At 43.9% G+C, this 25762-nt stretch overlaps 2 protein-coding genes across 2 annotated transcripts; one reads left to right on the top strand and one right to left on the bottom strand.

Annotated features, from left to right (window-relative positions):
• Positions 1-204: 204 nt before the first annotated feature.
• On the bottom strand, positions 205-10291 carry LOC110069950 (E3 ubiquitin-protein ligase TRIM7). Its single transcript, XM_020777523.3, has 7 exons — positions 9516-10291; positions 7852-7941; positions 7216-7446; positions 5782-5804; positions 4068-4180; positions 2602-2634; positions 205-1833 (listed from the first exon to the last, which is right to left on the bottom strand). Exons 1-7 carry the CDS (start codon positions 9918-9920, stop codon positions 1316-1318), a joined length of 1413 nt encoding a protein of 470 aa, XP_020633182.3. The 5' UTR covers positions 9921-10291; the 3' UTR covers positions 205-1315.
• Positions 10292-10507: 216 nt separating this feature from the next.
• On the top strand, positions 10508-23738 carry LOC110069943 (E3 ubiquitin-protein ligase TRIM7). The gene is made up of 8 exons (XM_020777513.3): positions 10508-10644; positions 13675-14162; positions 14874-14969; positions 16142-16372; positions 17405-17427; positions 18501-18613; positions 18998-19030; positions 21468-23738. Exons 2-8 carry the CDS (start codon positions 13746-13748, stop codon positions 21983-21985), a joined length of 1431 nt encoding a protein of 476 aa, XP_020633172.3. The 5' UTR covers positions 10508-10644; positions 13675-13745; the 3' UTR covers positions 21986-23738.
• The last annotated feature ends 2024 nt before the right edge of the window (positions 23739-25762 follow it).

Raw genomic sequence — 25762 nt, 5'->3', positions numbered from 1 at the left:
TTCTGGGCCCCACTCCTCCATAGTATGGAAAGCAGTCTGACACCACATAAAAGCCAAGGTACCATTTCTCATTCCAACCTAGGCCAGTTGAGATGTTAAATAGGAGTAGCACCTTGTCCATCTCCCTGACGTTCCTTGAAGAAAGAGTTAAATGTGAATTTATGAGGCTGTGGCCTGTTTCAGGATGAAAACAAACACAGGAGCAACTGAAAAATAAGTCTTTAATAGAAGTATAAAAATCAACATATAAAACACTTACCCAAGATTTGGCAATTAAAATACTAGTCTGCCATAAATATGCATTACAGTCTGTAACAAAATATTTGGGCAAATTAAGATGAAAAATTGTCAGATATTTTTAAAAGGCAAACAGATGGGCTGTCTGAAAACCTGGATCTGCTCCACAATTAACTGTAGCTCATCTAACAGGCAAAATTAAGTCTACCCCCAGCACCTAATAGTTCTCCCTTTGTAATGTCCCTCAGAGATGTCCAAGGTGACTTAAACAGGTGGAGGTATTTCTTTGAATACACAGAATGTGTTTTGCTTAGAATCCCACCTCATTTTTCAACAAAGAATTAACAGTGTTGTGTGCAATTAGGCTGAAGGACAACAGAGATACAAGCTTATGGAGGTTGCAGAAATATGAACTTTTAGAGAGAAACTACAGAATTAAATATGTACTATGCTCCTAAGATTGTTCTTCCGCTTCTCTCTATAGTAAAAGCATGTAACCCACATCTCTAGATTATGATCAAAACACAAGCGAGAGAGGCTTCAACCATCCTCCCTCTTTGTTTTTTCCCACCCATTGTTTAAAAAAAATCTTTCCTGCATGGTCTTGTGTGTAAGTTAAAACCATAGAGGGAAAGATTCATAAATCTGTATCTACTACAAAGGTATCCTGTGCTTTGTTTATGTTTTAAGATTTACCCCCTAATTGTTGCTGTCACACTTTGACAGGGATAGAACAAAGTTTTTTTTAAGTCTAATTGACAATCAAAGTTGTCCGCAACTATGCTCTGAAGGGGGAGATTTCTTCATGATTGCCACCTAGGCCAGCCAATCACTATCATGCAAATATTGCTTCCAATGAGGAAAAGTGAACCATTTTTAGTGTGTACTTCATATGTCAGAACTGCAGTAAAGTTCCGTACATCGGGGCTTGGGAAGAACTGTGAAGGCCTCCAGGCATTGGACTGCAACTCCCATCATTTCTCACCACCGGTTCTGGTGGCAAGTGCTGATGGGAGTTGTAGTCCAACATTTTCAGAGACAGACGTTCCCAATTCCTTTGTTCTCTCTCTCATCACCATCAAGGAGAAACCACCAGGTGGGCTTTCTCAGTCACATAAAACCATGGCTGAACGGTCTCTCCGCTGAAGGAAGCAGCCGTGAAGGCATAAAGGAAGGTTCCTCTGTCCGCATCGTAAAAGGCCACTCGTCTCCCCTCGTAGTTCAGAGCCACTCGGATCCTACTGGGCTTCTCACCCAAGGAGAGGACCGTGTTAGCTGGGGGGTCGTAGGCCCTATATTTGCCTCCCCACTTCCCAAACTCCCAGACTCCTTCCTCGGAAGCAAAGGTGGGATCTCCCTTTCTGTTCAAAGACTTCTTGGCCACCCCGACAGACCACTGCTCCTCACTGCTCACACCGACGTCCCAGAAGTGCCTGCCGGTGGTGAATTCCTCACACCCCAGCACAAGGCCACACATATCAAATCGCTCCGGGGTGTCAGGCAGGGACTGACACTCGCTTCCCTCTCGTACACTTTTACAGTCTTCAGATACAATCAGCCAGTGGTTCGCTGTGAGCGGATCCAAGCGAACATTTACTGCAGGAGGTGTGGGAGGCAGGAGAGAAAAAAAGAGAAGAAAAATCGCATGAGCAGGAGACGAATATACTTTTTTCCTTTGAATTTTGCCTGATATGACGAAAGAAGGGTCCCCTTTTCAAACTGATATTGCTTCTTTTCATCCTCAAGAGGAACGACGACAATAAAGACAACGACTGACACACTTGCGTCACACTTTTGAATGTTCACATCTCTTATCTATACATCTATAGTTATCATCGTTTAAAACTGTAAAAATTAAGCAGACTTAAGAAATTACTTTCTTTTTTGGCCAGAGGGGCCAGAAACAGCATTGAAAGGTTAAGATTTTGTCACTGCTCTAACCAAGACAAAAACATGGATGGTGGGAAAAACTGCAATATCATTAGTTTGCAACCAGGTGCCTCAGATAAGAGAAAATTCTCCACCTGGATGAGACCTTATTTCTGTGGTTTGGGTGGGTTTTTGAGTACTATCAGCAAACACTCATAATCCAGACATTACAAACCACCACAAAAAGATCTTCAGAGAACCACAAAACTTTGGTAGCCTTGGATCCCTCACCACACAGAGAAGTCAGATGACTGAAACTTCTCAGGAAGTAATAGTTCCTTAAAACTGAATGAGTCTTGTGAGGAAAAGGTGGAAGTATTTATCCAGGAAAAGTTAAATGAGGAAAAGGAACCCCAACCATTTCAAAGTCTTGGTACTGCAGAAGAAAATCCCTGTTCCACCCACAAATCTGGGTTATCACAACCTGCAATTTACCTTTTTGCTGGTGAAGTCCTGAAACCAGGGTATCTGGAAAAAAAGAGACACAGCATCACAGTATCATGTTAATACTTCTGCTAACAAGAACTGATATTATTATAACACGTGTTCATTCAGACAAGACTGAGGATTCCACAGACTTATTCTTGGAATAAATCTCTTGGATAGGAAGAAGAGTAAGGCCCAGTATGGGGACAGGTGCGATTTATTTGCTGGGTTTTGAGGTGGGGAGATGTCCCAAACTTCATTCCCGTTAGTGGGAAGGTTTACTTTCAGCATTAAGCAGCTGGATGGTTTATTGCCCTCAGCATCCTGTCTTCCATTTTTATAACGTATGTCAAAGAGACCATGTTGTTCTGGGGCTTTGGGAAGTCAAGGAAATCATGGTGGCCTCAAAAAAAATTGTATATGATGAATTTTACCCAAGAAGTCAGTTGCACCTTTGGAAGTTTACACAGAAGGCATAAGCAAAGGGTACCTGAGACACGGGGCATCTGGGGAACCTCCTGCTACTTAAAAAATAAAAACACATTGTTTTAAAGAAAGCAGACTATGGTTGCTGTGGATTTTTCGGGCTGTTTGGCCATGTTCTGAAGGTTGTTCTTCCTAACGTTTCGCCAGTCTCTGTGGCCAGCATCTTCAGAGGACAGGAGACAGAAGATGCTGGCCCCAGAGACTGGTGAAAAGTGAGAAAGAACAACCTTCAGAACACAGCCAAAGAGCCCGAAAAATCCACAACAACCATCAGATCCTGGCTGTGAAAGCCTTCGAGAATACAAAGCAGACTATATTTGACACATTTGATTCCAGTCATGTAAAAAGGGCAACCAAGGGGAGAAAGATATCTGAAAGAAACCATGGTGCCACCTCAACCAAAAGACAATGCCTTGAAGAACCAATTCCTCAATCTCTGTATCCGACAGACACAAATATAGGCACACATAAGGGTGTGAATTTGCATGTTTACTAGTCACCATCAGCCTGTTAATGCAAGACTTTGGCTTCAATCCTGTAACTTAGCATAGTAAGTCACACTAGAGTAGGCCCATCAAATCAGTGGGGGATTTGGTGAGTCGGCTCCTCCGTTCTTCAGAGCACTAAGTCACACTCAGGTAGGACCATTAGAAACCACGGAACTTACAGCGATGACTCACCAAATCCCCATTGATTGGACGAGCCCACTCTAGTGCAACTTACGATGCTAAACAACAGGATTTCAGCCTTTGAAGCACCAAGTGAGTAACTGCAGATAAAAGATGAACACTTTATAAAAGACGCTGAAGGATGCAGTGCTGAGTATGGCTGAAAATATGTTTTCCCACAGCACTTTCTATAGTGAAACAATTTATTTTGCAATTGGTATTCAAATTGAGAGTTTCTTGCCCCTGATCACATTGCAAATAACCCAGAACCTTATACATACATGGGATAAAATCATGAATCCTATGGTTATTTCTCATTACCTTTGAATGGCCTCATGACCCCTTCCAGAAAGGGATTTATATCACAGATGTCCCAGATCAGCCATTTCAACTCAGGAGGAAAAGCCACGGGATTCAGTTTCCTTCTCTGACGCCTGGATAAGAAAAACAGTGTCAGCTCAGTGTCCCTCCAGAATCTCAATTCATGGTGTTAATTCTCCACATCATGGATTTATATGGGAGATACAAGATCAGAGTATCATGGGAAAAGGCAGGATCCAGGATACTTGTGGAGGGAGAGGACAATACTAACTAGCCAAGATGGGTTAGGCCATACTGAATCCAAACCTTCCCAGTCTAAGAATGCTAAAAATTACTTAGGCGTACGCTCTTCTTGACCTAAATATCTGTCAGCATACTATCTGTCTCTGACCTGGAAGAGGCTTGGAATTGGCATAATGTAACTCGCCTCTCCTAACTCTGCCTCTGCTCCATTTTGTTTTTGGCTGTTCTCTTTGATTTTAGCTAGTATTGTACTGCCTGCAGGTTTCCTCTCTCCTCAAGGGACTGCTGCCCAGAGGTGGGATTCAGCAGGTTCGCACCTATTCTATAGAACCGATTCCTAAATGTACTATTGGTTCTTAGAACCGTTTGCTGGCCTGAGATGAATGAAGGAGGAGGGGCCAGGTGACCAGCGACGAGCGGAGGGGAGGGGGGCACAATTAGCTGCCTCCCTTCCTGCGCCACACTGAGCCGTCTGAGGTGGGGTGTGGGTGAGAGAGATAAAGCCCTGGAAAGAGCAGAGGCGTCAGTGGGGGAAAGGGGGGAGGATTAGTCCTTGATGTCACTGGAGGAAAGCTCATGGCCTCGAGGCAGAGGGGGGTTGATTGACAAGGCATGAGGGCAGGACACAGAGGGAAAAAGTTTTGGGGTGAGACCGCTTCAGTTAAACACCCAACCGTCCTCATTTTACTATGATTTTTTTCAAGTTAAAGGTACCACATAAGACTGTTGCTTATGTGGTACCTTTTTTTAAAATGTACTGGGCATTTATCTATCTATCTATCTATCTATCTATCTATCTATCTATCTATCTATCTATCTATCTATCTATCAATCATTAGGACATAGAACCTGCTGTTAATTTATTTGAATCCCACCACTGCTGCTGCCCCTTCAAACCCATAATATCCAGCATATCTTTGAGTTAGAAGAAGCACAGCTAGAAAGGTGTTTTAAAAGTTACATTAATCCTCAGAGTAAATACAGCTTTGGGTATTAGGCATGTGACGTTTGGACTCCAATTGACAGCACCAGAGCCGCTTCCTTTCTTAACAGGAAGTTTGTAGGCCAGGAAGTCTTTGAACTAGGCCTTTCTTCAGTCGAGTGAAATATAGGTGTCTGCATACCTCCTGCAACACACTTGGACTTATGACGAGTTGTTAAAAGTAAAAGGCCAGTGGAAGTATCTAAATACTCAAGATTCCACCTTTTAAAAAAGGAGTTCTATAGAATTCTATATACATTAATCTACTCAGCTTTAAGAATAAATGTCACCATCTGTTTTTAGTTTTTCATGGAATCAGTTTTGTATACTTACAGAACCTTTTTCTAAAAATAAAACAAAATATGGGTTTTTAAAGGAAATCCATTAGACAGGATAGAGCCCAAAATTTTCTCCCCATGAAAATAAAGATCCTGTTCCTTTACATGGGATATAGCTTTTCTACTTCCATTAACAGCTGTTTTCACTTACCTCAGCAAGAAGTTTTCAACATCCTGGAGAGAAGGAGAGAACAAACTTAAGGGATATGTTTCATACTGCACACACTGTGATCTATTTTAATTTAAACATTCTCCTGCTGAAATAGATATGTGGAAACTCCACAATGAAGCAAAGACATCAAGCAAAATATAAAACACTCCTATAAAATATGCAGACAAATTTAATAATGAAATAATTGAAGCCAAATGCAATTTCAGTGCAGTGGAAAGATGACAAATTCTATGCTTTACAATCATGCTTGTCCTATAGATTCCCTTCCCCCCTGTAGTACCCCAGATCACCACCTCTTAAAGAAAAGGAACCAAAACAGTGACAGATGGTCTGTTCAGGATTCAAAACTCATACCTCTATGAGGAAGGATCCGATTCTAAGGGTATGTCTTTTGATTCACACTGGCAGATGTGGTGTCTAATTTTAAAAAAAAAATCAAAAGCTCTCCTGCAAGTCTGACCTCTGCCCACCCTGGTCTATGCTTCATGCAGAAATGGATATGGAAAGCACGTGAATCATGAAGGGATGCAGGTATTTGTGTGTTGGGAAATCATACCGAAAGAATCCTGCGCTTTATTCACAAAACAAAGCAAGCCAGGTTGGGTGGAAAACGTTCTGCTGTGATGCTCTCGCACACAATCAGGATTTTCCTTTCATAATGACACGTTATCTATAACATCTCTTTCTCCCCTGAGTGGCAAGGACTTTCAGAGGCCAATCTTTTACAGTTGTTGTTTAGTCGTGTCCGACTCTTCGTGATCCCATGGGCCAGAGCACGCCAGGCCCTCCTGTCTTCCACTGCCTCCCGGAGTTGGGTCAAATTCATGTTGGTTGCTTCAGTGACCCTGTCCAACCATCGCACCCTCTGTCGTCCCCTTCTCCTCCTGCCAGTTGTATCTGGAGATAAAGTGAGGAAGTGCTTGCCGTTGGGGTACGACAACTTATGTTTGAAAACTAAGTGTCCCAGAGAATTGCAACATTAAGGCAGGAACCCGGCTAGTTGTTTTTTCCCCCCTCTGCCAGGGTCCCAACTGTTTCCTTGCCATCAGTGGGTTAGGTGGGAGGGGATCAAATTGGTTGCCTCTGTCGTCTAAAGCAATGGTCCTCAACGTTGGGCCTCCAGATGTTGTTGAACTACAATTCCCAGAAGCCTTCACCACCACCTCTGCTGATCAGGATTTCTGGGAGTTGAAGTCCAAGAACATCTGGAGGCCCAAGGTTGGGGACCACTGGTCTAAAGCACTGGTTCTTAACCTTTGTTACTCTGATATTTTTGGACTGCAACTCCAGAAGCCTTCACCATCAGCCCTGCTGGCTGGGGTTTCTGGGAGTTGCAGTTCAAAAACACCTGAGTAACAAAGGTTAAGACCCACTGGGCACACTCTGCTCTTCTACCTCCAGAGCAGGCCTCACCTGCAGGATTTCACTGCCTGGTTCCTTCTGCTTTTCCTCCATCTCCTGGAGGAAGCTCTCAAGAGAAGCAAGTTCCTCTGAGAGTTTGGCCAGATGTTCGTCTCTTTTCCCTGCAATCTCCTCCTCGGCCTCTTCCATCCGGACCAGCAGTCGCTTCTCTTGTTCTATCAGAAACTGGTGTAACTGACCGAATTCATGCCTCATTTTTTCTCTCACTGCCTTCATTTGCTTCTGCAACAGAATGGGAAGAGGAGTAAGCTAATTTCCGTGTTCGGAACACGGTCAACATCAAGAGGGGGGTCATGTGAAAGTCAGAAAATGGATCTTTGTGATTTTTGGTTAGCCAGCCAGCCGAGACCTATCCTGAAGACTTGAAAGAAGATAGCGTGAGAATAGATTTGAAGGTAGAGTCCTGGAAGGGGGGGGGAGAAGTGGAAACTTAAAATAACAGCTCTGCAATTCATATTCTGTTTCCCCCAATATTAATTACAGGTTTTGAAGAACTTTAAAAAAGTATAGGTTTTTTTTTAACCAAAAATGGCACAGGTGGATAGGGAATTCCGGAAATCATAGTCCAACCATATTTTATTTAAATGCAATTCACTACTTTTGTGCTCTCAAATAGTGAACACTTACCAACAAGTCTTGGCTTTCCTTTTCTGTCTGTCTTTTGCTTGCCAGCATGTTGTCTAGCTCCTTTTTTAAAGTCTCCAGGTGTTTCCAGGTCTAACGGTGAAAGAAAAAAAAAGGAACAAAATCCTATTTAATTCCTTTTTTCATGCTTTATTCTGAGGAGGAGAAACCCTGCCCCACTTTCTCAGGTCTAATCCAATTTATGGAGAGCCCTGGGAAAGCCTCATTCAAACCCTTAAAGCCCTACATGATGGGCAAGGGGAGATTTCCCTGTCTTCCTTCAGAACCAGCATGTTACCTGTAAGCCTGTCCTGTATATGGATCACTGTTGGTACAATTTTGTCCAAACCGAATGTGGGCACTCACACACGTTTCTACTCAGATCAATCAATCCTGCCCCTTTAAGAGCTGCCAGGCACCTTTCTGGCACAGCAGGAGGGCATGCATTCTTTTTGGTGTGATTCAACATGATGTAGAGTAGTACTCTGTATTGAATCCAGTTTTACTATTGCTTTTAAAACATAATCAAAGTAAGCTGCTTTTAGGAAAGGCAGGAAAGGAATGTAATAATCATAGCAAGAGCTATAATATTATGTGTTCTACATCTCCCACTGAAAACATTTCACTCTGCCTGTCTGGAACCCTCTTATTTTTCTTTAATATCCCTTCATTTCCAGTGTTATCCCATGATCCAATTAACTTCCCTGGTCAGAACAGAGAAAATTACATTTTGGGGAACTACAACTCCCAGCAGGTTGGAGGTCCTAGAAAATCTAGTATAAAAAAAGTATCTTGACTCCTGGTGTATTTAAAGAGTAGTCAGTTCACTGTGTTATAATCTGACACAGGTGTAACCACATTCACTGCAGGAAATGAAAAACAGAAGTGAACCTGTTTTTCAATACAGAAAACATGGACAACTTATTTGAAAAACCTTCAAAAAGACTGCTCTGTGGATTGCTATTTAAGAATACAACACTAAAGAAACTACAGGATTACTTGGAGTGTGTGCTCAACTGTCGAACCTTGAGGATTTGAAGCACGTATTTAATTACATTATCTCCTCAACCAGAGATAATTCAAGAACAAACATCTGCCCTTCCAAAATGTGCACATATATAATTAAAAGTAAAGTATTCTCAGTTCTTGAAGCAAGATAATTATTACCCTGAAAAATAAGAATACATTTATTTATTTTATTGGAATTCTACCCCGCCCATCTAGACCAAAGGTCTATACAGGCAAATCACATTAGGATTTATTTGCCTTGCTTAATCGATTTACCTAGTTGTAATGCTTAGGTCCACCTGTCTCACGTCGAGGTAAACGAAGCATTCACATACCTATATTTCTCCAGTGTTATCCTATTAACATTCACTTTGCCAGGCAGGTTAGGCTGGAAATAATTTCTTTAGGGTCACCCAGTGTCCTTTCATGGCCTATTACGAATTGCTTTCTGCACAAAGGGGACTACTCAGAAGCAGGTGGAACAGGCCAATCTGGAATCATAGAAGAAGCCATGAAGAGCTGGAAAGCAACAGTAGCCCACGTTCCACCTCGCCTGTTCTGCAACCTTACGCTTTTCCAAAACACGTAATGCTTGATCCTACCTTTAAAAAAAAAAAAAAGATGGTCAAGGAGAACTGTGTAACGGTGACAACTCCCACCTTGTATTCTTGGGCTGCCTCCTTCACCGGGACAACTTTGTGCTCGCGGTGCTCCACAGCTTTGTCACACACCACACAGATGGGGGCTTTGTCATCCTTGCAGAAGAGTTTCAGGGGCTCTCCGTGGTGCAGGCAGCGCCCCTCCTCTCTCGTCTCTGGTTTCAGCTCCTTGGCTATCTCCACCATGTTGGCCAGCTGCAAGTTCACCTTAAAGTTTTTCGGAGAGATCGCCGTTGCACACCGAGGACACCTGGCCGTGGTGGGAAAGTCATTCCAGAGGTAGGCAAGGCACGGAAAGCAGAGGTTATGGCCACAGTCTAGAATCATGGGATCGGTGAAGTATTCTAGACAGCTGGGGCAGGTGGCTTCACTCAGAAGCTTCCTCCAGGGGCTCTCGGACGCCATGGCTCAAACACAACCAAGACAATAAATAAAGTCTGGGGTTTAAAACCTTTGGTTAGCAGGTCTGCACCACAACAATCAACTCGCCTTTCCTTGTTTACTAGGAATAAGACACAAAAGAAATAGACAGCCACTGCAGAAGGTAGAAGTGAAGCAGAGAAAACAGAGATCAGGCTCCCATTGAGAAGTCGCTCAGCTGATTCTGGAGGCTTATATAGACAAGGTGTCCCAGACAGGCACGGCTGAGAGCCTATGAGAGTCAGGGCTGAGAGGGGAATCTAGCCAATGAGAAGGCAGAGCCTTCTAAGGCCCAGTCTCTTGTGTTCTGTTGTGATTCTGGAATCCTGCGTTTCTCCTTAGGAAGGAAGCCCCACCAAGGTCCATGAAACATGTTTCTTGGGTTGGTATATTGAAGATCCAGGAGTGAGAGCATAGCTAGGCATGGTTCAGAGGAGTCAGGAGAAGGTGCTCCATTGATTCACATCCAATGTGCTACCATCACACCCCGGAGAGGCCACTACAATAAGCATTGCCTGTCATACTCATCAGCCAACCCACTAGAAATTCAATTAAGCTGCAGCGATAAGGGTGCAGTAGGAAGCAGGTCATCTGGGGAAGGAGGACTGCTGACCTCACTGCCCCCCCCCACTTCTTCTATCCGGTTACAACAAGACCAGCAACTTCTAGCTGTATTACGGGTGACCTTTCCACACCAAGATCTGATAATGTGAGTTTTCTTCTTTTCCTTCCAAAACCCATTTTCCCCTTGAATATTGTATCAGGCCGTCATTTCGGGGGCAGAGGAATGGGGCGAAAAAAGGTACAAACTGATATTATGGGTCACCTAGTCCGAAGGGTGAAGATGACAGGGGGGGGTCATGTTTATTGTGTATGATTTGAAGTCACTCCTGAGTCTGTATTTTAGTTTTATTTCTGTTATTTGTAACTTTCCTTTATTATTATTATTATTATTATTATTATTATTATTATTATTATTATTATTATTATTATTATTATTATTATTATTATTATTATTATTATTTTATTTTATTTTATTTTATTTTATTTTATTTTATTTTATTTTTATTATTTTTACTACTACTACTACTACTACTACTACTACTACTACTACTACTACTACTACTACTACTACTAATAATAATAATAATAATAATAATAATAATAATAATAATAATAATAATAATAATAATAATAATAATAATAAAGCATTGATCTGCACTCTCCTCTGAGAGAAAGACTTCAAGCTGAAGAGCAAGGTGCTGCTAAGTCTTTACGCCAGCAAAGTGGTTTGTGTTTCCATTGTAACCGTGAAGGTGGCAACGTCCACCTGTTGCTACCACTTGTGGGGGAGATGCTTTTGAGCAGGTAAAGGTAGCAACCAGGGTCCTCATCATGAGGGGTAGTATTTGGGAGAATGCCAAGCTTTTTTTGTGGTTCAAAAGCTTGTGACCTTAAGTTGTAGGCATCACAGGATAGATAAGTCTGCTGGTGCTACTAGGCGACACGTTTCAATCCCTTCACTCCTATATCATTCTAGACAACCCAGATCCCCAAAATCCTGGCTGATCTCTTCACGGAGCCTTGAAATTCACCAGATAACCTCGGGCCGGCCACTCGCTCTCTTTCAATCGGGGCCTACCTCACGAAGTTGCTAGGAGGATAAAGTGGGACACTGCCCTCAGCTCCTAGGGAAGAAAAATGATATGTTTGTTTATTTGATTAACTTCTAAACTGCCCGTTGGACCAATGGTTGCTAGCAAGGGAGCTGACCAATAAATAATAATAAACCCTGGCCTGGAATCCCTCAGTGCCTTAAACATGCCGGCCATTCCCCTGTTCTACTTTTTGGCGGGTGACTCCTGCCATGTTTCTCGGCGCTTCTGCTCCAAGCCAGCACAAGCAGTTAAATGCAGTGAAGACTTCAGGGAGGGATTAGCCGGCCTTTGTCTCTAGTGGGATGGAGAACCTTAAAAGGTCCAGTGATGTTCATGCTGATCTTTGAGCCTTGGGGGCTACAGTCTCCCCTTTCCACAACCTCACTTTTTTTTTACATGCCCTCTTGTGGCCATTTTTAAAATGTGTGTGTGTGTGCGTGCGTGCGTGCATGCGCGCACCAGAGGGCACAAAGGAAATTTTGAATTAATTCTTTAAATTGAATTGTGGGCATGCTGGGGGCTGGGCGGGCAGAAGTGCTAGAAGGCAATATTGTTGCACAGTTTTGAATTTCTGGTCAGATTCCTCTAGCTGTGGGGCAGAAGTGCAGGGATACACAAAAACCGAATAGTTTCAAGTTCCCCAGAGTAGAACACTCCTTTTCTCATTAATTAGAAAGGGGGAGGGGAAGCCATTTGCTTTACTTAAAGTTTTGAACAGATTAAACATTAAATTGAGAAATGTGCCTGCTTGAAAACAGCCACTTAATTAAACACTCCCTGGCCACTGGTACCAACAATGAAACAAAAGTCTAGAGCTACCTGCATAAATTTGATGCAGTATAGATGTTTTGGGCTATCGTTTTGTTTAGTTGTTAAGTCGTGTCCGACTCCTCGTGACCCCATGGACCAGAGCACGCCAGCCCCTCCTGTCTTCCACTGCCTCCCGAAGTTGGGTCAAATTAATGTTGGTAGCTTCGATGACACCGTCCAACCATCTCATCCTCTGTTATCCCCTTCTCCTCTTGCCTTCACGCTTTCCTAACATCAAGGTCTTTTCCAAGGAGTCTTCTCTTCTCATGAGATGGCTAAAGCATTGGAGCTTCAGCTTCAGGATCTGTCCTTCCAGTGAGCACTCAGGGTTGATTTCCTTCAAAATGGATAGGTTTGTTCTCTTTGCAGTCCAAGGGACTCTCAAGAGTCTCCTCCAGCACCACTATTCAAAAGCATCAATTCTTCAACAGTTAGCCTTCTTTATGGTCCAGGTCTCACTTCCGTACATCGCTACTGGAAAAACCATAGCATTGACTATGCGGACCTTTGTCGGCAAGGCGATGTCTCTGCTTTTTAAGATGCTGTCGAGGTTTGTTATCGCTTTCCTCCCAAAGAAGCAGGCGTCTTTTAAGTTCGTGGCTGCTGTCACCCTCTGCAGTGATCATGGTGTCCAAGAAAGTAAAATCTGTCACTATCGTTACATTATAATATCTGTAAACCGCCCAGAGTAGACCTTTGGTCTAGATGGGTGGGATAGAAATCGAATGAATGAATGAATGAATGAATGAATGAATGAAAAAATAAATAAATAAATAAATAAATAAATAAATAAATAAATAAGTAAATAAATAAATAAATAAATAAATAAATAAATAAATAAATAAATAAATAAATAAATAAATAAATAAATGGTGTATTTATTTATTGGGGCCTGATGGAAATCTTAGATGAAACATCTAAAGATCACCAGCTTGCTTTACAAACCTCGTCTACTTAATAATAATCACGTCCCATCAAGTCAATTACGTCTTATGTTGACCGTTTCCAGGGTTTTCTAGGTAGCGAATACTTAGAAGTGGTGGACCCTTCCCATCTCCTGGGGGTGCCCTGGGGCTGTGTAAGTAAAGACTGGCTTTACTTGCAGGAGGCACCGAGAGGGGGGAATCGAACTCCCAACCTCTGACTCCACAGCCAGAGACCCAAGTCACTGAACTATCCAGCCAACTACCTCATCCACTTACTCTCCAAGTAAAAACCGTGACAGAAAGTTTGTTAAATATTTATTTCGCAATCGGTTTTTCATCCTCCAGGCTAATTCCTGTAGTACACTCTTTCGTTGGACAGAGGACCACACAAGCCAAGAGAAGAGATTCCACCCATCATGGCCAAATCTGTATCCATTGTGGATTTAAAAGAGGATGCTCTGTGTCCCATTTGTAGGCAGCTTCTGACCGATCCCGTGCTCATGGAATGTGGTCACAATTTCTGTCGGCTCTGCATTTCTGACTACTACGTGGCGTGGAAAGAGCAAAGCAGGCTTTTGAAATGTCCCGTCTGCGGAGCACCAATCCAGGAAGGGAGGCTTCGGCCGAACCAGCAGCTGGCAAGCATCGTGGATAAACTCAAACAAATGCCATCATTAGAAGAAGAGAAGGACCTATTTTGTCCAAAACACAAGGAAAAACTCAACCTGTTCTGTGAGAATGACGAGGAGCTGCTGTGTGTGATTTGTGAGCGATCTCCAGAACATAAATCACACAAAGTGGTGCTGGCAGAAGAAGCAGTCAAAGGATACAAGGTAGAAAACCATCTAGTTCCTTGGTTGAGGGGAACCTCTTCATTTTCTGCAGAATACAGTACAGTGGTGCCTCGCTTAACAGGCGCCCCGTTTAATGACGAATCCGCATAGCGATTAAGGTTTTGTGATCGTTTTTGCGATCGCATTGCGATGTTTTTAATGGGAAAATATTGCTTTGTGATGATCAGTAAGCTGTTTCGCTTACCGATTTTCGCATAGCGATGATTTCCCAACAGCTGATCGGCGGTTCCAAAATGGCCGCCAGGCTAAAAAAAATGGCCGCTCGCTGTGTTTTTCCCCGGATTCCTCGCTTATCGGGCAGCGAAAATGGCGGCTGTATGGAGGATTTTCACATTAAGGTGAGTTTTTTGCCCATAGGAACGCATTAAACGGGTTTTGATGCATTCCCATGGGCTTTTTCCCCCCGCATAGCGACAAATCCGCATAGCGGCAATTTTTGCTGCACGGATTATCGTCGATATGCGGGGCACCACTGTATGTAGTTTTTAAATTGCATTAAGAGGTTTAACTATTCTATGGGCTGCCTTGTAGGGTTCTGTTTGTTTGTTTTGTTTCATTTTTAAAGACTGGGATGTGTGCAAGTTTAATAATATGTTGTTTTAAATAAATAAAGGAAGGAAGGGTAGGAAGGAAGGATTAATGGATAAGTTAAGATGTGTTTCTGTTGTGTCTCTACCCCCACCCCTTCAGGACAAGCTGTATCGCCGTCTAAGGGCTTTGAAGGAGAAGAGATCAAAAACAGAGATGAGTCCAGCAGATGCAGAAAAGGAAACCCTAGACCTGCTTGTAAGTCTTCCTTTCATTGGGATATAGAAAAATACTTGATCTAAGAAAAAAAGAGAGAACAGAAAGTACAGAGGAATTCCCAGCTACAAGGCAGCACAGCTCCAACTATTTTATTCACCATGCTCCAATATCCACAGAAAGTAAAGCAAAGCAAGGTGTGTTGCTTATATACTGCCCTATAGTGCTTAAAGCACTTTCTGGGAGGTTTATAATTTAATTATGTAAGCTACACATTGCCCCCATCCATAAACTGGATACTCAGTTTACCGACCTCAGAAGGATGGAAGACGGAGTCAACCTCGAACCAGCTTCCTGAACTCATCGGGATCAAACTCAGATTGTTGAGTGGACTCTTGACTGCAATACTGCAGTTTAGCCACTATGCCACAAGAAACCATTACGTAAAAGCTGTTGTAGGAGTGGGCTGTTCTAAAGGGGCTTCCAGATTAAAGTGCAGGACCAGTTGTTTTTTCTAAACTAAAACCTCGGCATTTGGGTTTTAATTGCATTGTTGGCACTTTGAAATGAATAAGCTGATTTTGTGTTGTAATGTGGGCACTCGGGCTCAAAAAGGTTCGCCATCACTGTCCTAGTCCAATGTTTCCCAACCTTGGGTCCCTAAATATTCTTAGACTGCAGCTCTCAGAAATCCTGGCCAGCACAGTTAGCGATGAAGGCTTTTGGGAGTTTTAGTCCAAGAACATCTGAGGACTCAAGGTTGGGAACCAAGAACCCAGTCAAATACTCAGGCCACTGGGCAAAGCTGTCTTCATGTATAATTCTCATAACCTGTAGCCTACCATGATGCTACAGGCTGATTGTTTCCAATGCTGTTTTTCTTTCTGCCTTCCCCTTTTGCTCCTTCTTCTTCTTCTTCTTCTTCTTCTTCTTCTTCTTCTTCTTCTTCTTCTTCTTCTTCCTCTTCTTCTTCCTCTTCCTCTTCCTCTTCCTCTTCTTCTTCTTCTTCTTCTTCTTCTTCTTCTTCTTCTTCTTCTTCTTCTTCTTTTTTGGAGAAAGTGCTAAAAAAGCGAACGTAGGACTGCCCTTCTGCAGTCCATCAAAAAACCAGAAGCCGTGCTTCCTACAGAAATCTTATGGAGAACCCATGAAGAAAGGCTGCAACACTTAGTTATAGACACTCCTGTGTTTGGTTTCTTTTCTCTTCCCTACAGAAAAGATTACAAACAGAAAAGGAAAAGGCGGTGGCCGACTTCAAAAAATTACATGCCTTCCTGGAAGAACAGGAGAATCATTTGCTGGACCAGATAAAACAGCTGCAGAAAGAGATTGCCAAGAAAAGGAGAAGCCACCTGACTAAACTCGTAGAGGAAGTCGCCTCTTTGAAAAATATCATTCAGGAGATTGAGGAGAGTTGCGAGCAGCCAGCGGTTGAATTCCTGGTGGTAAGATGGGACTAGGAACGACTCAGTCTCCTCTTCTTCAAGGCTGGCGCTGAACGTGTGTCTTCCTGTTCCACTTATATGGGAGGGGAAGGAAACCTGGAAATGGTGCTGATTGGCTAAGCCTCTCAGTTAATCTCCACTCTGTGTGGTGTAGTGGGTAGAGTGATGGATTTAGGACTCTGGAGACCAGGGTTCAAATTCCCACTGAGCCGTGGAAATTCATTGGGGGTGTGGAACTGGTAAAAGCACTTCTCAAATATCTCTCCTACCTTGAAAGCTGTATTAGAGTCACCGTAAGTCAGTTCCGACTCGACAGCACCTAATAACAAAATCTCATTTATTTCAGTGGGTATTCTGAAGAGCCACGTTGATTTCAATGGGATGTGGCCCCTGCTAAATATATATGGTGTGGAGTTGCGCGGCGCAAAGGCCGAATGTGGACACTTTTGCAGGCTATATCATCCTCCTTTTTTTTCGAAATGGAGAACAACACTTTCAGACATCTCCGGGACCTTCAGTACCTCTAAAATGTCAAACTGAAAGAACAACAGTTGAGGACAAGTCAACTGTTGGGGCCCTGTATCCGTGGGGGATTGGTTCTATTCAAGGTGACAGGAAGCGAAGGCTGGAGTTAAGGGCGTTTCACTGCCTATACCTTGAAAATATAATCAGCAATGTGCAGGCTAGATTTTTTTAAACAATGATTTTTAAAAAGTCATAATTATTTAAAGCATGAATTAAATTTTTAAAAAATCTATTTTTAATTTTTTTTTAAAAAAAATCAAACCCACTTTGGTTGTGTATTTGGTTTTACCCTTTCATTTGTACAGATGTCTGGATTGCTCTGAAATAATCTTGTGCAGACCTTTCCCCAGTGAGACCATGTGGTGGGAAATACACCCCTTCTAACCTGTGGAACGGAGGGGGGTGCAACCCCAGCTGGACCCCAGAGGTCCAGAATAAATCACCACGCTGCAAATGTGTGGCTGGATCATGAGTTCATTCTTTTCTCTCTCTCTCTTTTCCTTCCAGGATTACAAGACCAACTTAGAGAAGTAAGTGGATCCCACACCTTCCCTTTCCTATCTCATGACAATGAAGAGCAAGCAGCTTTTCCCAGCCTACCCCCCAAAGTGCTAGACTACAACTCCCATCATTCTTATTCAGCACAGATAGGTCCCACCACTGAGAATGGCTGGAAAAAGGATGATAGGAGTCATAATCCAAGGTACTGGAAGGACACAAGTTTGCAAAAGACTGTTCTAGACCAGTGCTTCCCAACTATGGCTCCCCAGATGGACTAAAACTCCCAAATGCCTTCAACACTAGCTGGGCTGGTCACGATTCCTGGGAGTTGTAGTCCAAGAACACGTGGGGGACCCACAGTCAGGAAGCACATGAAGAATATGATTTCTCAGCTCATTCAGAAGCCATAAAACCAATCCAGCTGCTAAGAGCAGTCAACGGTTACTCCTAAGTAAGGACAGAGCTAGGCAACGGCTAGTGATCTTTAAGCAGCTCTTCTGGTGCCAGTAACACCCATGATTTCCCAGCTTAAAGAACCATTCCCCATTCGACAAAGGTAAGTCCAAAATATTCTCCTGATTGTATCAGGAATGACCCATTGGAAGCTTCACGGCACGGAGCGAGTATTCATCTTGGGTCTCCCATTTTTTTGCCAGCAGGGGAAGCATGGAACTACAGCAGTGGATTTCCAACCCTTGGGCCTCCAGATGTTCTGGGACTGCAACTCCCAGAAATCCTGGCCAGCAGAGATAGTGGTGAAAAGTTTTAGTCCGAGAACATCTGGGGACCCCAGTTTGGGAACCACTGGTCTAGAACACTGGGAGCAGTTTGGAGATTTAGAGGGGAAAAATGCAGAAGCTTTTTTTGCAAAGCGACTCAGTCACAAAGAGCTTCCAGAATCACACTTGTGAAAGGCGAATAGATTTCGGCTTCTAATGACAGTCGACCAGTTACGTATCGCTTATCCCCTAGAAACTGGAATGAGTTCAGATTTCTTCCCCAAACCACCTTCATCTCCACCTCTACGTTTCTGCTGTTTTCTTATTTTATCTTCTTCACTCTGCTGGCCGGGTGCATGAACTGCTTTGTTTCTTTTCACCAGGTGTGACAAGGCCGCTGAGGACTCAGATAGTTTTCCTCTTGAGCTGAGGTGGAGAGTCTGTGATATCGTTGATATAAATCTCTTTTTGGAGAACATTGCAGAACAATATGAAGGTAATGAAGAGAATAGAAAGAAAGATTTAATCATGTGCAGGGCTTTTAGCCTCAAAGTGATTTGTGACAACCTTCCCTGTCAGCTGTCATTAAGGGGGGTTATTGTTGTTTCCTTTAATGTTTTTTATATTTATTTTTGTTCTCCGTTATACATGTTGTAACAGCATAGAGTAGTACCTTGGCACTAATGTGAGAGGTATACAAATTAATTGAATGAATGAATGAATGAATGAATGAATGAATGAATGAATGAATGAATGAATGAATGAATGAATAAATAAATAAATAAATAAATAAATAAATAAATAAATAAGTGTTTGTCCCACATTATCCATTTTAGGTACAATGGTATGGTGTTTTATTTCCATTCTTTTCCTTTCTCAGAAACTCTGGTATCGGGACTTCCAATACAGAAAGGTAAATTCTGGGTTTGGGTGAAATATTAAATTTATAGGAGTGATGGATATTTGTTAGCAAATGGTCTGCTTATACTTTATTACAGTTCCACAGTCTTCCAGAGATCCCTTGACCCATCCATGGGTCAATCATAAACTGAGAAGGGATTCATTCCCACCTATATGTTGGCAGTGTTTTTAAACATGACTCCCAAGGAGAACAGCTCCTGAATTGGAGTAAATATCCATTTGGTCCAGTGTCACAATCTTAGTGTGCTAACAGAGCTGGTTAGGTATAGGATTGGGATGGTTTTGAAAAAGCCTTTCACTGAGGGCTAGACCGAGGATTTAACTGAGTTTTCTGCCTGCTTATGATAGTTTATTTAAGGGAACATGAAAATGATTTCACACAAAAATGAAATCTTGGGTGACTGGAATTCAAACAAGTACTGTAATCACTGCATCATAGATTAACTGAATTGGAAGGTGTCTATAAGACCATCAAGTCTAACCCCCTGCTCAGTGCAGGAATCCAAATCAAAGTAGATCGGACAGATGGCTGTCTGATTTTTTTCTTGAATGTCTCCAGTGTTGGACGGCTCACCACCTCCCAAGGTAACTGGTTCCATTGTCATACTGCTTTAACAAACAGTTAAGAAGCTTTTGCTGATATTCAACCGAAATCTGGCTTCCTGTAACTTGAACCCATTATTACATGTCCTGCACTTTGGGATGATGGAAAACAGATCCTGCCCCTCCTCTATATGACTATCATTCAACTATTTGAAAAGTGCTATTGTATTTCCCCTCAGTTTTCTTTCCTCGAGGCTAAAGATCCCCAGTTCTTTTAGTATTTCCTTATAGGGCTTGGGTTCCAGTCTTCTAAACCCCTTCTTACTCTACTAACCCTCCTCTGTCCTCTTCCAGCTGTCATTCCAGAGTCCCTTCAATGATACACCCCATTTAACTTAGCTGTCCATGTTTCAGGTGTATCTCCCCTCTTCAACAGAACACCCGTACAGACTATCTGTTCAGGCGTCAGCGTAACCACTTTTGCCTTTATACTGACAGGTGGAAACCATTCCCTCCCACATAATTTTCTACATGGAATGATGAACATGTTAGCAAAAGATTCTGCTTGTGTGTCGGCTTTATATAGATATAATGCACAGGCATCGTGAAAAACTGGAGTTCTTGCTCATTCGTATAGCGTGCATGTGAGCCAGAACTCCTTCTGTTTGAATCCCTTAGTCACTGCAGGTAGAAAACAACAACAGAGGTGGGTGGTATGTTATAAGGGTGGACCAAAGTGGGTATTTGTTATTATGTGTCATCAGTTTGCTTCCAAATCACGGAGGCCCTAACAGGGATTTTCAAGGCAAATGAGATGTTCAGGGAGTGATTTCACATTGCCAAACACCCCCCAGTGAATTTCTGTGGCCAAGCACTGGCAGGGATTTGATCCCAAGTACCTGGAGGCTTGTAGGGACCTGATGATGCTGTGGGTTAAACCGCAGAAGCCTCTGTGCTGCAAGGTCAGAAGACCAGCAGTCGTAAGATCGAATCCACGCGGAGTGAGCTCCCATCGCTTGTCCCACCTCCTGCCAACCTAGCAGTTCAAAAGCGTGCAAAAATGTGAGTAGATAAATAGGTACCACCTCGGTGGGAAGGTAATGGCGTTCCGTGTCTAGTCGCGTTGGCCACACGACCGCGGAAACTGTCTACGGACAAATGCTGGCTCTTCGGCTTGGAAACGGGGATGAGCACCGCACCCTAGAGTCGGTCACGACTGGACTAAATATCAAGGGGAACCTTTACCTTACCTGGAGGCGTAGTCTGACACTATCCACTATACTACACTAACTGTCCTGAAACTGAGTATCTTTCTCCATATGGTATCATCCAAATGTGTAGAGAGCTTAGATGGCACATGGTAATCGGTAATCGGATATCTAACATGCTTAGAAAATGCGAGGTCAGGGAAGGCTGTCGCTTAGGGCCGAAATGAACCGCTGGAGCAGGTTTGCAAGTAGAGGGGATGCTAGCCTAAGCAACGAAGGACAAGCGATTCTCCTCTGACATAATGCAAAGAGGGTCAGGTTGCAGATTAGCTTCCTTTGGTTGGTTGGTTTTTTAGCGGTAACTGTCTCCATTTTGCTTATTGATTTCATAGGCTCAGCAACTTTCCTTCTGTGGAGAAATTAATGTGGTATCACCTGCATGTGAATATGTCTTATTTGCCTTGTAATTGCAAGTCACTTTCCACTTACGGGGAATCTGACTGAACTGAGCGATCTCCAACATGTCCTGTCCCCAACGGCCCTGCTCAGCTCTTACAGATTTAAGCCTGTGGCTTCCTTTAGGGAGCCAATCCACCTCATATTCCTCTTTTCCTGGAAAATTCCAGACTTCTCAATTTTTTTCCTTCTTGTCCTTTTCTGTCTCCCCACACCCAACAGCAGAGGTAACTTTCGACCAAACGACCGCTCACCCTCAACTCATCCTGTCTGAGGACCGCAAAACGGCACACATGGGCGAGTTTTATCGACATCTGACCAAAAATCCCGAAAGATTCGACGAGTGGCCATTTGTGCTGGGACGCGAAGGATTTGCCTCAGGCCGGCATTACTGGGAAGTGACAGTTGGAAGCGAAGACGCTTGGGGGGTGGGGGTTGCCAAAAAGTCCGTGAAGAGGCACGGGGATGTGGACTTCAGTCCTGAGGAGGGGTTCTGGGCTGTGGGGAAATGGGAAGGTAACTACACGGCCTACAACCCGCCTTATTTCACTCTTTTGACTTTGCACGGAGAGCTCAAGAGGATCCGGGTGTCCCTGAACGTTGACGGGGGTTGGGTGACCTTTTTTGATGCTGACACGGCCACCCCGCTCTTCGCCTACTCCGTAGGCACCTTCTCTGGAGAGACACTCTTCCCTTTCTTTTACTTGTTTGGAAAAGCCCGCCTCGCTCTTGACCCTTGAAGCAAGCACCTTTACTTTCTCATCTTTGCTAAGGTTACTTATCAGGCCAGGTTGACAAATAACACTAATACGGGGAGTTTGGGTGGGAATGAATCCCTACAAGAGCCCTTTTTCTAACTGTACAAAGATCTCCTGGGGCTTCGAGTTAAAAACAACTTGCTAAAGGAAATGAAAAATGCCTTTTCTTATCTGATGTCCATATGTAATGTTGTGATATCCTCACAATAAAAACTATCATGCATTTCTTTGATGTAGTATTGGTCACAGAAATGACTAAATACTTGGGTCCCCACATGTTCTTGGACTACAACTCCCAGAAACTAGCTGGAGGTGCAGGCTTTGGGAGTTTTAAGTCCAAGAATATCTGAGGACCCAAGGTTGGGAACCACTGGTCATAAGGGACGAAAAGAAAAATTCAAAAACGGGTGTCACAGCAATTTCATTCCACTTCTGTGACACTCAGCTGGGTTTCTCCATTTCCACTTGCTACGCCAAATGTCTGCTGTCTTCTATAGCGTTCCAGCTCCAGGAAGAGCATATGTGGTAATCACTGACCCTTCCTCAGGTTCCCTGTCCGCAAGTTGTTTGAAGCCTTTGCGTCTAGCGTATCTGGATGCCTTAGCCACATAGGGCGATGTGACAGGAAACCAATAAACTACTTTGGCATCCTCCCTGTCTAGGTTGTTGTTGTCTAGTCATTTAGTCATGTCCAACTCTTCGTGACCCCATGGACCAGAGCACGCCAGTCCCTCCTGTCTTCCACTGCCTCCCGGAGTTGGGTCAAATTCATGTTGGTAGCTTCGATGACACTGTCCAGCCATCTCATCCTCTGTCATCCCCTTCTCCTCTTGCCTTCACACTTTCCCAACATCAGGGTCTTTTCCAGGGAGTCTTATCTTCTCATGAGATGGCCAAAGTATTGGAGCCTCAGTGAGCACTCAGGGTTGATTTCCTTCAGAATTGATAGGTTTGTTTTCTGTGCAGTCCAGGGGACTCTCAAGAGCCTCCTCCAGCACCACAATTCAAAAGCATCGATTCTTCGGCGGTCAGCCTTCTTTATGGTCCAGCTCTCACTTCCATACATTGCTACTGGAAAAACCATAGCTTTGACTATGTGGACCTTTGGCGGCAAGGTGATGTCTCTGCTTTTTAAGATGCTGTCTAGGTTTGTCATCGCTTTCCTCCCAAGAAGCAGGCGACTTTTAATTTCGTGGCTGCTGTCTCCATCTGCAGTGATCATGGAGCCCAAGAAAGTAACATCTGTCACTGCCTCCATATCTTCCCCTTCTATTTGCCAGGAGGTGATGGGACCAGTGGCCATGATCTTGGTTTTTTTTATGTTGAGCTTCAAACTGTTTTTTGCACTCTCCTCTTTCACCCTCATTAAGAGGTTCTTTAGTTCCTCCTCACTTTCTGCCATCAGAGTGGTATCACCTGCATATCGGAGGTTGTTGATATTTCTTCTGGCAATCTTAATTCCGGTTTGGGATTCAGAATTTGGGCTCCCTCGGACTCATTCAGGCTACCCCAAGACCACAGATGGGAATTATCCAAGATTGGCTGCATTAGCAGAAGTCAATGAAAGGCAGCTGCCAAGGGTATGGCACTGCCATTTCTATATTCATTTTGTGAGATTTGCCATTGCCTTTTAAACTGACTCAGCTGCTTGTTCTGAAACGTTTTTATGTACTTTATCTGCAGTGTCTTTTGTAAGTTAGCCAACCAATGCTTGTGATAAAGAAAATCCTGGGTATTTGTGTGTGTGTGTGTGTGTGTGTGCGTTATACGGACATGTTCTTGAATTTTTTTAAAAAAATGTGTTCAGATGAGTTATCATATTAAAGGCTACTCTTCCTATTAATGTTGTTTCTCATGTCAGGCGACCACCTCTGAATCCTGCTTTTTATTATGCTTTTTATCCTTTTTTTCCAAGGAACTGTATCTTCCATTTTATTCTAATGAGGTGGTGGTGGGGAAGATTCCTAATAGCATCAGTTGGCCACCCAGTGAGCCCAACACAGATTTGAACTTAGGTTTCCCTTGAACAACTTTGTACTATGAGGAAAAGAGTACCCTAAAGCAGTGGTTCCCAATGTTTTTCGAACCGCAGACTGGTTCAGGAGGCAGGGCGGTCATTGCTCGTGTGTGTGTATAGGTACGGTGTCTGTGCATGTGTAGGCGGGGTGTCCGTGCATGCCTCTGGGGGCAGCATGCATGCATCTATGCGTGGGTGGGTGGTGCGTACATCTGTGCATCCATGGGTGGGACATGCATGCATCGGTGTGTGTATGTGGGGGATCATACATGCGTATGTGGAGGGGGTGGGAGATCTGTCTCCGCGGCCCAGTCCTGCCAAGGCCACAGCCTGGTACCAGGCCATGGACCAGGGGTTGTGGACCTGCCCTAAAGGGCAATCCTCAGAGTGTAACATCTGCTTCCTCGGCTGAAGGTATTGAGGGACAGATGCCCAACCTGGAGGACAACTTAAAGGGACTGTGTTTGGAAGAGCAGAAGCAGAAAGGATAAGAATGAGCCACCAGAGGGCGGCATTTCAGCAGGAAAGGGAGAAGGGAGAAAAGGAAAGGGGGAAGGGGATAGTTAGAAACTGAGGAGGAGAAAGTGTGTTGGGTGAAGGAGAAGGAGTGGAAGGGAAACCACCTTACTGGGGCAAGACAGGAGAGGGTGAACGAAGGAGAAAACTAAGAGTGGCACCGGCGTGAGGCGCAAAGAAGGGAGAACAAGCCACGGCCAGACTGTCCTGGGAAACCCCATGGGAAGAACCCATTCAGACCAAGGATGAGGGAAAACTAAGGCAGTGCTCAAGGGGCACAATGGCATCCACTGCTGTTAGGAAAAAAAAGATGTAGAGCTGTGTGTCATCATCGTACTGATGACGAAGCCCCACACCCCCAGATGACCCCACCCAGAGGCCTCATATAGATATTAAACAGCTTTGGGGAGATGATTGAGCCCTGTAGCACCCCACAATTGAGGCTCCACGGGGCCAAGACACTCCCTCCAAGCTGGACTCTCTGGGAATGGTCCTCCAAGAAGAACTGGAGCCAGGCAAGCGCCAGACCACCGATCAACCAAGGACATTTTACCCCTATCGGCTTCCCTCAACAGGTCATCAAGCAGGGTAACCAATGTTGTTTCCGTACCTGAATCCTGACTGGAACGGATCCAAGGCACTGGTTTCATCCAAGAGAGCCTGAAGCTGATCAGCCGCCACCCTTTCTACAACCTTTCTAAGGAAAGAAACATTGGCGACAGGCCTATAATTGCCAATGTTGTCTGCTGCCACGCTTGAGTCCATTCCAGACCAGATTGCCTACATGGGAGCAGCAAAGCCATCACATATGAATGTCAGAACCCCTGTTTCCATATTGTCTCCAGAAACTCAATGGTAAAGTTTTCATAGGCATCCTTCAGTCTTGAGAGACTATGGTGACATGCTCTGAATCGAGGAGTGTCCTCTCCAGAGCATGAAGCCCGGGTAAGGTAGTATGGAGGATAGGCTGTTACCCAAGCAGCAGATCCCTCCTCTCCACATTGCTGAAATGGTCCAATGGAAAGGCAAGAGCCAATACAACTGGTTCCAGCAACGTCGCAGGAGTTGGCAGAACGACACATGCTGCCTCCGGGACTCCAGCTCCGGATTTTGCCTCGAGGTTAACTCCTGAAGCCTCTTCCATGAATGGATATAGCCACAAGGCAGTGGAGGTTTGAAATCAGAGTTTTCATTCTCCTAGATGGGCTGCCTTCCATGGCTGACGA

Source organism: Pogona vitticeps, chromosome 2 (assembly GCF_051106095.1).
Source record: "Pogona vitticeps strain Pit_001003342236 chromosome 2, PviZW2.1, whole genome shotgun sequence".
In the NCBI taxonomy this organism is placed as follows: Eukaryota; Metazoa; Chordata; class Lepidosauria; order Squamata; family Agamidae; genus Pogona; species Pogona vitticeps.
The sequence above is the reverse complement of the archived record's forward strand: the minus strand, read 5'-3'. Positions and strand labels throughout refer to the sequence as shown.